The sequence below is a fragment of the Lepisosteus oculatus genome, chromosome 2 (assembly GCF_040954835.1).
Source record: "Lepisosteus oculatus isolate fLepOcu1 chromosome 2, fLepOcu1.hap2, whole genome shotgun sequence".
Lineage (NCBI taxonomy): Eukaryota > Metazoa > Chordata > Actinopteri > Semionotiformes > Lepisosteidae > Lepisosteus > Lepisosteus oculatus.
In genome coordinates, this window is record NC_090697.1 from 39,124,992 (window position 1) to 39,138,414 (window position 13,423).

Consider the following 13,423-nt stretch of genomic DNA (forward strand, 5'->3'; position numbering starts at 1 on the left):
GTAGGGCTGTTTCGCCTCACAATCAGACAAATGCAACATAAATTGGGCTGTGTAGTCTTCTAAGTATCTTAATAAACTTTCAGCATAGTTTTCTCCCCGTTTAGATTTATTTTTCTTGGGATCTTTGGATCAAACGTGGAAAGATTAGATTGTAATCGTTATTAGTTTTTAAATTCATTTTAGAAAAGTGTAATCTATACTAAAAAGCTGTACACCACCTGCTATAAAGATACATATTGTAATACTTTCGGGCTCGGAAAGGACGGACACAAGAACTCAGACTTGCGGAGTTAAAGCAAGTTAAAGCCTTGATTTTATATATCACCTTTAAAAGTGGCATCTCAAAGCAATACAGATTACAAATTTAATACCCAACACTGATTGTACCCATCTGTCATGCTAATAAAGCACCTTGAATTGAATTGAGTGGGGGGGGGGGGCAGGGCGAGCGAGAGAGCACAGCCAGGACAGGCAAATAAGATACACTCCACAGACATTCACAACAGCGACATATCATAAGAAAACATTTGCACATATTGTTAAATTATTACTTGTTTTTCAGGAAGTTAAAAAAACACTTGAATTACTTATCCAGTCTCTCGAAATAACATTATTTTCAAGCAATGCAACTAACGTCAGGCAACGTGTTTTTTTTAATCCAACATTGACAGCCACATCTTAAATCTTGTCAGTCAGTTCTTTTTTCTCTCTTTGGATGGTGGCGATTCAAACAACATGGGATAACAAGTGGTCTCAAAGTCACCGAGCTCACAGAGCTTCAACAAAAGATGACAATTTCCTTAGTCCTTCCTTAGTCTTCCTGAAATTGTCAGATTATGAGTGAATAAAAGCATTTTATTAAAAACACGTTTGCGTTTGTTTGGGAGCTATATTATGTATTTTTCATATGTAAGATATAATGATGTGTTCCTGCTTACACATCGCATTACTTTAAAAGCTAGAAAAACAGGTTTCGATTCACATTTTCTGGCGAGCCTTGTTTTGTCAAAGGAAAATTCTATTCTACTCTGAGAATGTAGGGGGAGGAAGAATGCCCGTGGTCTTTTCACTTACTGCAATATTTGGACACTCAATTGACTTAAAAAAAAAAAACCTTTTTTTTTTGACAGCTAGTACAGCACCCCACCATGCCCACGCGCCAGCATTATATTCTCATGTACGGGTAGAATATGTTAATTGTCTTCCAATGAAAGAAGGGTTCCTTTAGACATTAGAAGCTTGCCACGCCCGGATTGTTACACCAACACATTAGCATGTTAAAGCGATTTCATTGAGGAGCCTAGCTTTAACTAGTAAGTACTGTACTTACTGGGTCTTATAGGGGGGAGGTGTCTTTCGCTGGAAATCTCGCCCCCCTTCTACTTTGAAAATACCTGTGAAACCGGTTCAATTCTTCACAGCCAGCACTCCCGCAGAGAGGGGGGTTGTACTTGCAGTGCATCGGTATAGATGGGAAAACCAGAGCCGAGTCAAGTCTAGCCATGTGTGAGTCTAGTCTCATAGAGCTTCAACAGCAGATGACAACTTGTGAGTTTGATTAAGAATGAATAAAAGCATTTCATTAATAACGCGTTTGCGTTTGTCTGGGTGCTGACAAAGTAAAAAACAATTACTTTTTGACAATGAAGAACTGTGTGTGTGTGTCTCTCTCTGCTGGCGTTTGTAATCGTTTTTAAAAAAAAATACATTTTAGCAAAGTAATGTACCATAAAAGTATTGTGAGACATATTTGGGTTAACATGCTCAGTGTTCAGTGTGTGGTAATTTGTTTAGTGCGAGTGAAGTTTTATTTAAAATCTGACCCCGGGGAAAAGTGTGGTGTGGACGGCTGAGGAGAGAATGCAGGCTCGCGCTGTGTCCGTTATTCTTTTTGTCTTTTTGAGCCAGTGAAAGCTGAGCCACATGAATGCCTAAATCATTGTACCGAACCCAGGATTTTACAGTATTTTTTCTTTAAAATACCAATAATAGCAACATACAGTTTACATAATATGTTGATGTTCCAAAATTAATATAGTTTATGACCTTTATGACCTTCGTTATGCTCTTCGCTAATGTCTAAGCCGGAACACATCTCATTTTGTATTTCTTTTTAAAAAAATAATAAAAATCGTTTGCCCAGACTAACAGTATTGTTGTTATTGTTTTTATCCTGTAAAGCGCTTTGAGGAGCCACCTTTAAAGGCATACAATAAAGTTCATTATTATTACTATTATTAATTTGCTGGACAGAGAGGTGAACATTATTACGCAGAAGAGAAAAATAGCGATTTACGTTGCATTGTGCATTGTGCTTCTGTAATACAGTTTAAAATAATTTAAAGTCTAAATCAGCTTTATTTATGGGTTTTAAATAAAGGCGATTTAAACACGATTTAAATCAGTATAAATGTTTATATTGTAACGCATAGGTGACTATTCATTGTTATTAAAATGACTTAAAATGTTGTGATATTTAGAAATATAAATTTGTTTGGTGCGAGTGAAGTTTTATTTAATCTCTGAACCAGGGAAACGTTTTATTTTTTCAAAGAAACGTTTGTTAAAAAAAAAAGTCATGGCTTCAGCTGGATTCGAACACGCAACGTGTGATGTAGGAGTCAGGAACCTAACCCACAGCGCCACCGGCAAGGTCACATGAGGAGTGTTGAAAAAGCTCTACAAACATTATCAACAGACATCGTACAGCGTGTACTATTCTTGTGTTGCGGTACATGAATATAATTATATCGTTATTAATTTCTTTAAATACGTGATTCCATATTATATTCCCTTTTAATCAAATTCTAAAAGTATGTTTGTTGACTCCGGTATCACGTTAGTTAAAGACTTTGATGCTTAAAATGTTTAGGGAGAAATGGAATACTGGTTTGTATTTTTTCTTTAAATTACCGAGACCAGCCATATACTGTATGTTTATGTTCCAAAATTAATATCGTTTATGGCCTTCACACGCGTTACAGTATGCTCCTATTCTTTTTATGCTCAGCTACTAAGATTTCCTATTTAGTGTTTCCTATTTAGTGTTATTTGATCTTTAATAAATATTGGTTTGTCTTGTCCAAGTTTGTCTCCGATTTATCACCGTCTTTCCAGAACTGCTAGAGAATAAAAAAGAACACATCTGCCATATCTCAGGTGCCTCAAATTGTTTCCTATTGCTTGGTACATTTTTATTTTCTAACAATATGAATATGCTGAACCCCCCATAGTTTTTGATTCACTATTTTTTTACTGACTTGTGATTATAAAATATGTTTAATGTACAGCACATAATATCTTATTTAATGCCTGATTTGTAATTCTGCTTTGTCCCTTATGTATTTTGAATTGAACTGAATAGAAATGTGTTTGTTTTTATATAAAGTGCCCTAAATAAACATTAATAATTACCTAAATAAGTACATGAATTTTACATAGAACACCATCTGGTTCCCATAACAAATTATGTTACTGTATGAAAACATCTGGAAAATGTGAGCAGGTTTTGATGAGGCTTAGGTAAAAGTCATTGGAAACTCCAGATCCCTAGGAAAGAAGCACAACACACCATATGGTTTATAGATCATGGAAAAAGGTCAAGAGAGACTTGTGTTTGTATTCTGTGTTGCTGTCTTAAAAAAAACTGCAGTTGTTTGGAACAGCATATACTTTCCTCATGTGTTGCTTATTATTATTGTTACAGTATTTGTTTATTATTGGGATCTGCATTTCCTTGAAAACCCTTTCCTTGTGTTTTTTACTGGTTCAGTGTTGCTGAGATTTTGGAGAAGCACAGACTTCAAAAACCCATTTCATTTGTGAAGTCCAGCCAATCCAGCCGTGAGGAAGCTTATCAGCTGATGGTTAAGCTCACCCGATACACTGGACGCAAGTATGTTAAAGCACAGATAGAAGCAGAGTATTTGCTCTCCATATGCAGAGTATGCATGTTTGCTTATATTCATCAACATTGTTTTAATGCATAACTTATAAGTATTTCTTTGGGCTATAAATGAATTACACTAGATTTGTAGAGATGAACAGGGAAATGATTTTGCTGCTCAAATTTTTTTCTGGCAAGTGGTCAGCTTTGCAGTATAGAGTTGTTGGTCGAAAGAGAGGTATAATGATTGACTATATTATTGATTTGCTCCTAGGAATCCACCTGTAAGTGAGGGTCACTGGAGAGGATTGCTCCAGGATTTATTGGATATGCAGCAGAATGTGTATAACTGCCTGGAACCAGACACATGTTATCAGGTGTGTTAATGTCTTTACAAACCTTCATCTTTTATTTTTATCATATTTTTATAGACTCTTGCTACTCCCATTCCATCTTGTATTCTTCTTATTCTTTATATTTTAATTGGTTGTAAGGTGACAATTTAACATTAAAGTAACAAGTCACCTGCATATTAGCATCAGTGCTATCTGAGTCTACATGCTGGTGAAATGAGTAGTATCTAGAGTGTCAAATAAAGGGTTAAGCCACTAGAAAATGCTGGTGACATACTCCATATATACACAGGAATACGTTAAGACTACATACGCATAAGAGAATGACCTGAACCATTGTGAAGCCAGTGAACACAGATATCTAGACCTCACTGTGACGAGGACAGTGCCTGGTGGTGAGACGCCAGATGAGCAAGTTCCTCACTGGCAGGTTTGTCATTGAGGGATGAGCAGGTAAGAGCCTCTCTTTCAGGGGGGACAGTGAGAAGTCTTTCGGTGAGAGGCTGGGAGAAACATCTAAACCACAGAAGGGACAGGTTGTAGTGCAGTCCCGGAAGGGGATTGAGCACTGTGGCACATCCTGGTCTAGGGAAAGCAGGGCAACAGGATTTTCTCTGTATCCACTCTGGTTTAGTGAGGCATGTCTGGAGCTTCAGGGGAAGCTCAGGAAACTCAGTCTCATGTTGAGACACAAGGTTACTAATGGTTCCAGGGATAGGAGCGAAATGTCTAGGGGTAGGTGGCTCCTAGATACATATGGTTAAGGTTACTGAGAGCAGGGAAGGCTCTCACAAGGAAAGGAAGATAGGTAAAGAGCGAGACCGGCTAAACGGAATCAACTGAGGCTGCTACTCTTCAGCTTTCCTGCTCTCCACAACCTGAGTGGTCTACTCCTAAATCGCTCACTTCAAGCCTGGGAGTTTCATCCCATTCATCTTCCATTACAACGACATCTTACCATGAGACTCAGCTTCCCCGAAGCTCCCAGCACATCTCACTCAATGGTAGAGGACCCTTTACTGTGAGTTGGCTTTCACTCAGACAGCCCTACTCTCTCTCTAGAGCTGGGTGTCTGTTACATTGCTTGAATGCCTCTAGGATTGTACTGGAACCTGACCCTTCCGTGGTTACTGATGTACCTGATGTAACCAGCCATCTCACTGCAAGAGCCAGCGTCTCCGAGTCCCCCTGGCAGTGCTGGGTATGACTGTCAGGTATGGCAGTGAGGGCCAAGCTGGTTAGAAAGGCTCTATCCCATTAGCCCCGTACTGACATACCTGCCAGTGAGAAAATCGCTCAGCCTGCGTCTCACCGCGAGACCCGGTTTCTCAGTGTTCCTGTCACAGTAAGGTCTATCAATTCAGGAGGAAACTTGAGGAGCCTCCCCATGAGACTGTCACTTGCTGATACCGACTGTCTGACTCCTTTGCATTGCACTAGACTGTTTACTCACTGAACCTTTCTATAGGACATTGGCTTCACACCGGTTCAGGACAGTTCTCTAATTCTGTCATGCATATGAGGTCTTAACACATATACATATCTCTGGAGTGTCTCACCACCACCTTCTGCTTGTGGAAACTCCACAAAGAAAGATGAATAGCAAAAAAAGTAAAATATATTTTTGTGTATATATATAAAACCATTGTTACCTTTTCAGGAAATTATAGGTAGCTTATTTGATAAATAATTCATTACCAAAACCATAACATGAAAACTTTAAAAATACTAATATTCTGAGTACTGTATAATGTCTGATTTATGATTACATTTAGTTGCATTGATATAAATATATTATATGATACAATAGTACACCTAAAATACACTAGTGTTCTAAATGAAGACTCTTGCCAGACACTTTGCATCTTGTATTAATGTAGACTTTCAATGCTTACTTTTTTTTTCCACTATCCTTGTGGACTGTTTTTGTAATACTTATATTTCTTCTGGTAATTTTGGCTTAATAATCTAAAACCAATACAGGCTCCCTATTGCTTTTGATAATCCTTGTTAATTTTTCAAAACAACTGCCTTCTGGAGTTATATATTATTTCTAAACATACAAATCCATTTCTCTCAATCACATACTAGATGTTGGTGCCAGACTTTTACTCAGTTGCAGTAGCCAGAAAGTTTAGATGAAATGCAAATATTCTTATAGTTTGTCTGGTTGTATGTGCTTTATGCTTTTTTATTCTGTTAGTGAAAATCAACCTTAAGGGCTTCGAATCAATTGTGTGAGTCAACACTGAATATCAAAGATAGTGATCTAATGAAGTAAGGAAGTGTGGAGAGTGTATTTGCATTTTTACAATTTATTGAAAATTTGAAATCTCCAATGCAACATTTTCTATTAAAGTGACATAGGAAGCCATATGCAAAGTGTTATGGTATGCATCTAATGGTATTAGTATCTATTCCTCCAGATTACCAGAAGTTATCTCAGTAAAGAAAATACTGTTAAGCAAAAAAAAAGCCAGATTGCTACCTTTTTCATCCTGGAAAATAGAGACTAAATTTCATGTTGTAAATATCCTTCAAAACGAAAAAAAAAAACACTTCTTTGTTTGAGTAGAAAATGACATACTCATAATTTCTAATGTGTTTTGGATGTAGTATTTTTGAATCTTCATGAAAGTTATAACTATCCCTTTTCAAAATGACAAAAAACCAACATGGAGATCATGACCTCAAGCGTAAACTGACAAAGAATTATGTTCTCTAACAGTAATAGATGATACTTTTTTCTGTTTTTATGCAGTGGATATCCTCATCTTCCTATGATTTCAGAAATTTAATTTATTTTTATATTCATAGAATAATTATGGAACTGAAAATGAAGACCATCTCAGCTGCTCATTTAAATTATCATTTTTCAAATTATAGCCATAGGATATTTAATAGGAAACATAAGCGTACAAATTCAAACCTGATCACTCACTGTAGATTGGAAGAAAGCGAAGGCAAATGATTGCCTTTTGATTTCACCATTGAACTAAATCACCCATTAACCTATGCAGACCTTTAAATGTTATTTTGTATTGAACTATTTTGGAATGGCCTACAGCTTAGATCTTTCCATTCTGTTAATTCCTTAGTTTATTCCTTAGTTGCTCCATTCTTTATTCAGTTTGCTGACATTTTTATCTTGAGAAAAGATAGTTGTCAAGTGAATTCTAGAATACCTAATAATGTCAGTCACATTTTAAGATGATGTTAAGATTTGATCAGGTTGCAAAGAAACAACCAATCATAAATTATAAAATGCAAGGCTTTTAAATGCCTCTCTACAGAAGGAAAAAATAGCTTCTGGCTAGCAAGGAATAAAAAAATGCATATAGTAAACCTTTTTCTATTGCTCAGGGATGGTTCATAAATCATTTTTTAGATTTTGAAAGTTTCTTAAACAAAAACTTTCATATATTGAGTTGACATTAATATATGACTACAGTATTTTTATTCCTGAGTACTGCCATCTAATGGAACCCTTGTGAGATTCCAAGTAACATCCAAAGAAAAATGCCTCACTAATTTTACTTTGACTTATGTGTTTGTACTTCTGTCTGTATAGTAGCATTATGCAGGATACTGCATTTTGTATATTATATAAGGAAAAGATCAAAAGTTTTGTAAAGCTAAGCCATTTATATTATTTAATCTTTTTTTTTTCATATTGGGCCCTCCGGGTTCATCATTATGGGACACCACATTGGTGTTAAAGAAGATACTGTTGAAATGCAATGGTGTTTGAATAGCAGCTACTGATCAGCAGTTTTGGAAGTGGCAATAGATCATCTTTATCTTTTATGTCTAGCTATTTCTTTTTTGAGTGATTGCAATTTTTTTAGCTGAAAACAATGTCCTGCATTTTTAGTCCATATAATCTCATTTTGAATGGCAAACATGCAAGACATCTGATCAGTGAGATGTTAGAACATTTACCATAGTGATTATGGAATCAAAAACATAATTTCCAAAGTTTATGACCTTCATGCACATAAGTTCTAAAATATAAATTACAGACAGCAGTTATGAAGTACATATTTCTTTGTGCCTGAGTGTTGAGCATTATAAAGTGTGGAAAAAGGATTGTGTCAAAAAAGTATTTAAAACTCACATGAACAGTGAAAGATGAAGCAAACAGTCTCAGAGATGACAATAGGAAAACTTAAGATGGGAGGGGTATATTTAATGTATTAAATGAGTAATTCACTTGAGTGTTTACAAAGGAAGAAACCAAAAACACACAGTTGCAAGAAAAAGTTTGTGAACCCATTGGAATTACTTGGATTTCTGCATTAATTACTAAAAATGTGGTCTGATCTTCAACTAAATCACAATAATAAACAATCTGCTTAAACTAATAACAAACAAACAATTGTACTTCTTCTTCAATTGTTCAGTACTGAACACATCATTTAAACATTCACAGTCTAGGTTGGAAAAAGTATGTGAACCTCTAGGCTAATGACTTCTCCAAAAGCTAATTGAAGTCAGCTGTTCCAATCAATGAGATGTGATTGGAGGTGTGGGTTGGAGTTGCCCTGTCCTATAAAAAAGGCACACAAAGGTTGGTTACTAACAGAGTCTGCTCTTCTCAAGAAAGAGCTGTTCATGTGAACCATTCCCTGATCAAAATAAATATCAGAGGATCTTAGAAGAATTGTAGAGATGCATAAATCTGGAAAAACCTACAAAAGTGTTTCTAAAGGCCTGGGTGTTTGTCAATCTACATGTAGCGGAAATGCGTATTAATAAGGTATTAAGTTTGCTATCCCCCAGGCCAGTCTCTCTCCCTCATCTCTGTGGTGCTGGACAAAGAGAAGCTATTCCATGTGGTTCAGATTGAAGGTGTTTTTCTGTCTGATAGTTTTTTTATAAGGAACAGCTCCCAGCGCTGAGATTCTCCAGCTACCTTAATGAATGGTCATCTCTGGTGCCTTTCTGTCTGGGAGATTCCAACGGAGAGACTCATCCCAAGTTGTTTACAACCCTAAGGTCAGAGAGCATTGTTGCTCATCCTGCACCTTGATCAGCTAAGCAGGAACTGGTAGAGTGGAGTAACCCCACATGGGTCTCTAATGCCCGTGTAACTTTCAACCAATGAACGACCATTGTTCCTCAGATTTAGCTCAGATAATCACGTGATGGCCAGTGTGTCTGAGTGCCAGGACTTTACCTTGTTCTAAGAGTCGAGAAGGAGGTTTCCCCACGCGAAACCAAAGAATCTGCCCAAGGTTAGCCCAGCAGCAAGCCTCGTGAACCGCTGGTAACCCACCAGAGTGCTCGCCTGATCGAGTGAACTACGGTCGGAACTGTCGATAGCTGAATCTTAGTATTCAGGACTAGCACTGCATCGGGAACGAACTGGACTTCTTCCTGTCTAAAGAGTGTGACTTGCTGGGACCCGCAGTCACTTTTCATGTGCATAAACCATGCTAGTTCAGCCAGAACTAACTAGCCAGGTCCTCAGAGAGGCACTGCCACCGTGCCACAACAGGAATCTCTCCCTCTTACTCTCACACCTCCAGCCGCACCAGGACTGACTGGCACTGAGCCAGAGGATGCTGTTTGAACACAGCATCAGTCTGTTGCTGTTCCTTTGTCTCTGCAGGAGATCTGAATCCACATAAATTGGATGAGTATTCAACATTCTACATTGCAGCTCGAGAATTCAGTTGGTACCTCAATCCCAGTTGTTGTCAATTTATTTCATATGAGTTATTTACTTGCTTTTGAGTATCTAGTGTAGAAGTTGTAATCGAAAAGCTCATTAACGAAACAGTATAGATGAATGGTATACTGAATGTATGTATCTCTTGATATTTGTATTTGTTCGTGATTGAGTATATACCTTTTGTATTCTGCTAACCCTCACTTTACAATCTGTTGTGTTTATATGCACGTAAATGTATTCTCGTGTATAAGTATCCGTGTGTGCTTTGCTGAGTTGTTCCACAAGGTTGATTTTCTAATAGCCATCGAAGAATCATTTTGTGATTTACTGCTACAATTAATAATTGTCCCAGTAAATGCACAAAACCCCTACACATAGTAAGACAAATTGTCTACAAATGGGGGAAATTCAGTACTGTTGTTACTCTCCCTAGGAGTGGGTATCCTGCAAAGATCATGGCAAGAGAGCAGCGTGCAATGCTGAAGTAGGTGAAAAAGAACCCTAGGGTAACAGCAAAGTCTCTGTTCATGTGTCCATTATAAGAATAACACTGAACAAGGATGGTGTTAATGGAAGACGCCACGGAGGAAACCACTGCTCTCCAAAAAAAACCTTACTGCACCTCTCAAGATTGGAAAAGACCACCTGGATGTTCCACAATGCTTCTGGGACAGTTTTCTGTGGACAGATGAGACAAAAGTTTAACTTTTTGCCTGAAACGCACATTGCTATGTTTGGAGGAAAAAAAGCACTGCACACCAACACCAAAACCTCATCCCAACCGTGAAGCAAGGTGGAGGGAGCATCATGCTTTTGGGTTGCTTTGCTGCCTCAGGACCTGGACAGCTTACTATCATAGAGTGAAAAATAAATTCAAACTGTGTCAAGGTATTTTACAGGAGAATGTCAGGGTTGCGGTCCGTCACCTAAACCTTAATAGAAGTTGGGTGATGCAACAAGGGAATGACCCGAAACACAGGAGTAAATCAAGAACAGAATGGCTTAAACAGAACAGAATTCGTTTTCTGGAATGGCCAATTCAGAGTCAGAGTCCAGACTTCAACCCAATTGAGATGCTGTGGCACAGCATGAGATGAGGAATCTCAGAAATAACAATTAACTGAAACAGTTTTGTAAGGAGGAATAATTACGAATTAAATGATCTCTAAAATTCCTCCTAACCGTTCTGCAAGTCTCATCAGCAGCTACAGGAAATGTTTGGTGGAGGTTATTGCTGCTAAAGGAGGTTCTACCAGTTAATATATACAAGGGTTCACATACTTTTTCCAGCCTCGACTGTGAATGTTTAAGTGATCTGCTCAATATTGACAAGAAGACGTTCAATTGTTTGTGTGTTATTATTTTATGCAGATTGTGTTTATCTATTACTGTGGCTAAGTTGAAGATCAGACCACATTTTTATGAGAAATTAATGCAGAAATCCTGGTAATTCCAAAGGGTTCACAAACTTTTTCTTGCAACTGTACGTAAGGCTGAGAAAAGAAATCTATATATTAATACTAGCATAAAAGAGACATATGTGTTACATTTACTAGAAGAACTTAATAAGTCTCCAGCTTTTGAGTACAATATATACCACCTGTTGTGCTAATGCAAATGGGTAATATTATTTATTGGCTGTTAAATTCTTTAAACAGTCACTTAAGACAAATACCCATTGAGTTGAAAATGTGATAATGAAACACCCATCCACAGAAAGGATGATAAATTTGAACCAAGTAATTACAGGACGGTAAGTCATACTGCTATTTCATATAACATTGTGGAGATGATAATTAAAACTAAACTACAGAACCTTCTGTGCAGGATTTTGGGGTATTTAGCATGGATTTAGAAAAGTTAGTTTTTTTAACCAACAAGCAACATTCATAATAGACATGTCCTTTGGCATATTTCGGCATGATGATGTTCAATATAAAAAATAAAATACATTTAACATTTTAGATAGGGCACCATTTTGTATTCTTTCCCGAACAAGTAAAGTTTGTTGGGTTGTTGAGCCTGGAAGAAGCTATCTTGCCACTTCTTAAATGTGATGGCTGGCTTCTTTAAAGAAACATTAAGATGAGATCCTCAAATCAATTAGCCACTTCCAGTCAAACTAGCTGTATGGCCTCCACTCATTTATGGTATAATCTTTCTTAATTTTCTATGAAAACATTACCCAAGTTATGAATCTTTATTATTTTTAAATATTGGTTAAAATTATTATATATTAATAAATATATATGTTATATATTTTAAAAGCCAAATGTTTTGAATGCACTAACAAACACTTCACATTTATCTAGCATTAAGCAAATTGTATTCCATGCGAAAAGACAAATTCCTAATACAAGAAATTATATATGGCCAATAAAGTAATCTTATCTTATGTGATACTCCCATAAAAAAACAGACTCTAAGGACCAAAGCATAGGTCTGTCAGCACCAGAAGTAATCCACAGTTACGACATTTCTGACTGAAACAAAGGTGCAAATGTAAAAAAAACAATACATTTAGCACAATCAAATAGCAGCACCCATCACAACCTTTTGTCTTCTCAGCTTAGGTTTCTAAACTGTTTTTTGACCCCCCTTTGTGTCACTTAAGACCGAAGATCTGCCATGGAGATGTAGAAACAAATCCTTTCTGGTTATGAATACCTTTCTCTTCATGGAGGTGAATTTGTAGTAGTGAAGTATGACTTTCACATTGTGTCGATTTTGTTCAGGTTGTCTTTTCTTTCTTTTATGTGTTTTTCTTGGGTGGTTTGCAATTTATCGCACTAAATTGTAAAAAAAAAAAGTTTCTGTGATGATATAGCTTACAGCAATGCTCAGTTTCCCTTGGAGTAATTCTGACACTCTTTTCAACTTCAGATATTTACAGAAAGCCTGCTGTGCTCCAGCCGCCTGGAAAATATTCGCCTCGCTGGGCAGATGATGCACTGCAGTGCTCTATCGCAGGACACTCCCGTTAATGTGGCCTTCCGAGGAAAAGCACAGTCCAAGGTCAGCTACAAGAAGAGCATTGAATTGGTTCTGGCAGCAGCAAGGGAATACTTCAACTCCTCCACAGCCCTGACTGACAACTGCATGCACTTGGCCAGGTAATTATTTTATGTAAAAAATAACAAACTCAATTTTAGGTCTACCCTCCGGGAGTTTTTAAAAGTTCTTCTTTGCAAGTTTTATTTCTTTTTTTAATCAGTAGAAGATTGCTTGAAGGAATCAAGTTAGATTTTATTATTTTTTGTGGGTTTCAGTTCAGCGATTATAGCTTTTGTAATAACAAATTAGACGATCGATTAACGTAGTTGGCAGTCTCAGCAGGCTTGTCTGAAATTTATTGTAATTGCTGGCTAAGGAAAATTTAACACTATTGGTTGTTTGTATTTCAAGAAAAGAAAATAAAGACCTTTTATTATTGGCCAGCAAGGTCAAGGTTGGTGAAGACCGATAATTGGGTTAGTTTTTGTAAATTACAGTGAAGGAGTGTCTCAT

The 13,423-nt window shown here is 37.0% G+C and overlaps 1 protein-coding gene across 2 annotated transcripts in view; it reads left to right on the top strand.

Annotated features, from left to right (window-relative positions):
• nbas (NBAS subunit of NRZ tethering complex) overlaps nt 1-13,423 on the top strand; it is a 270,219-nt gene that overhangs the window by 81,159 nt on the left and 175,637 nt on the right. For both annotated transcript variants that reach the window (XM_015351022.2, XM_015351032.2), the window contains exons 28-30: nt 3,773-3,895; nt 4,161-4,263; nt 12,800-13,029. In XM_015351022.2, coding sequence (XP_015206508.2) covers nt 3,773-3,895; nt 4,161-4,263; nt 12,800-13,029 — 456 coding nt within the window. The remainder of the gene's footprint in view (nt 1-3,772; nt 3,896-4,160; nt 4,264-12,799; nt 13,030-13,423) is intronic.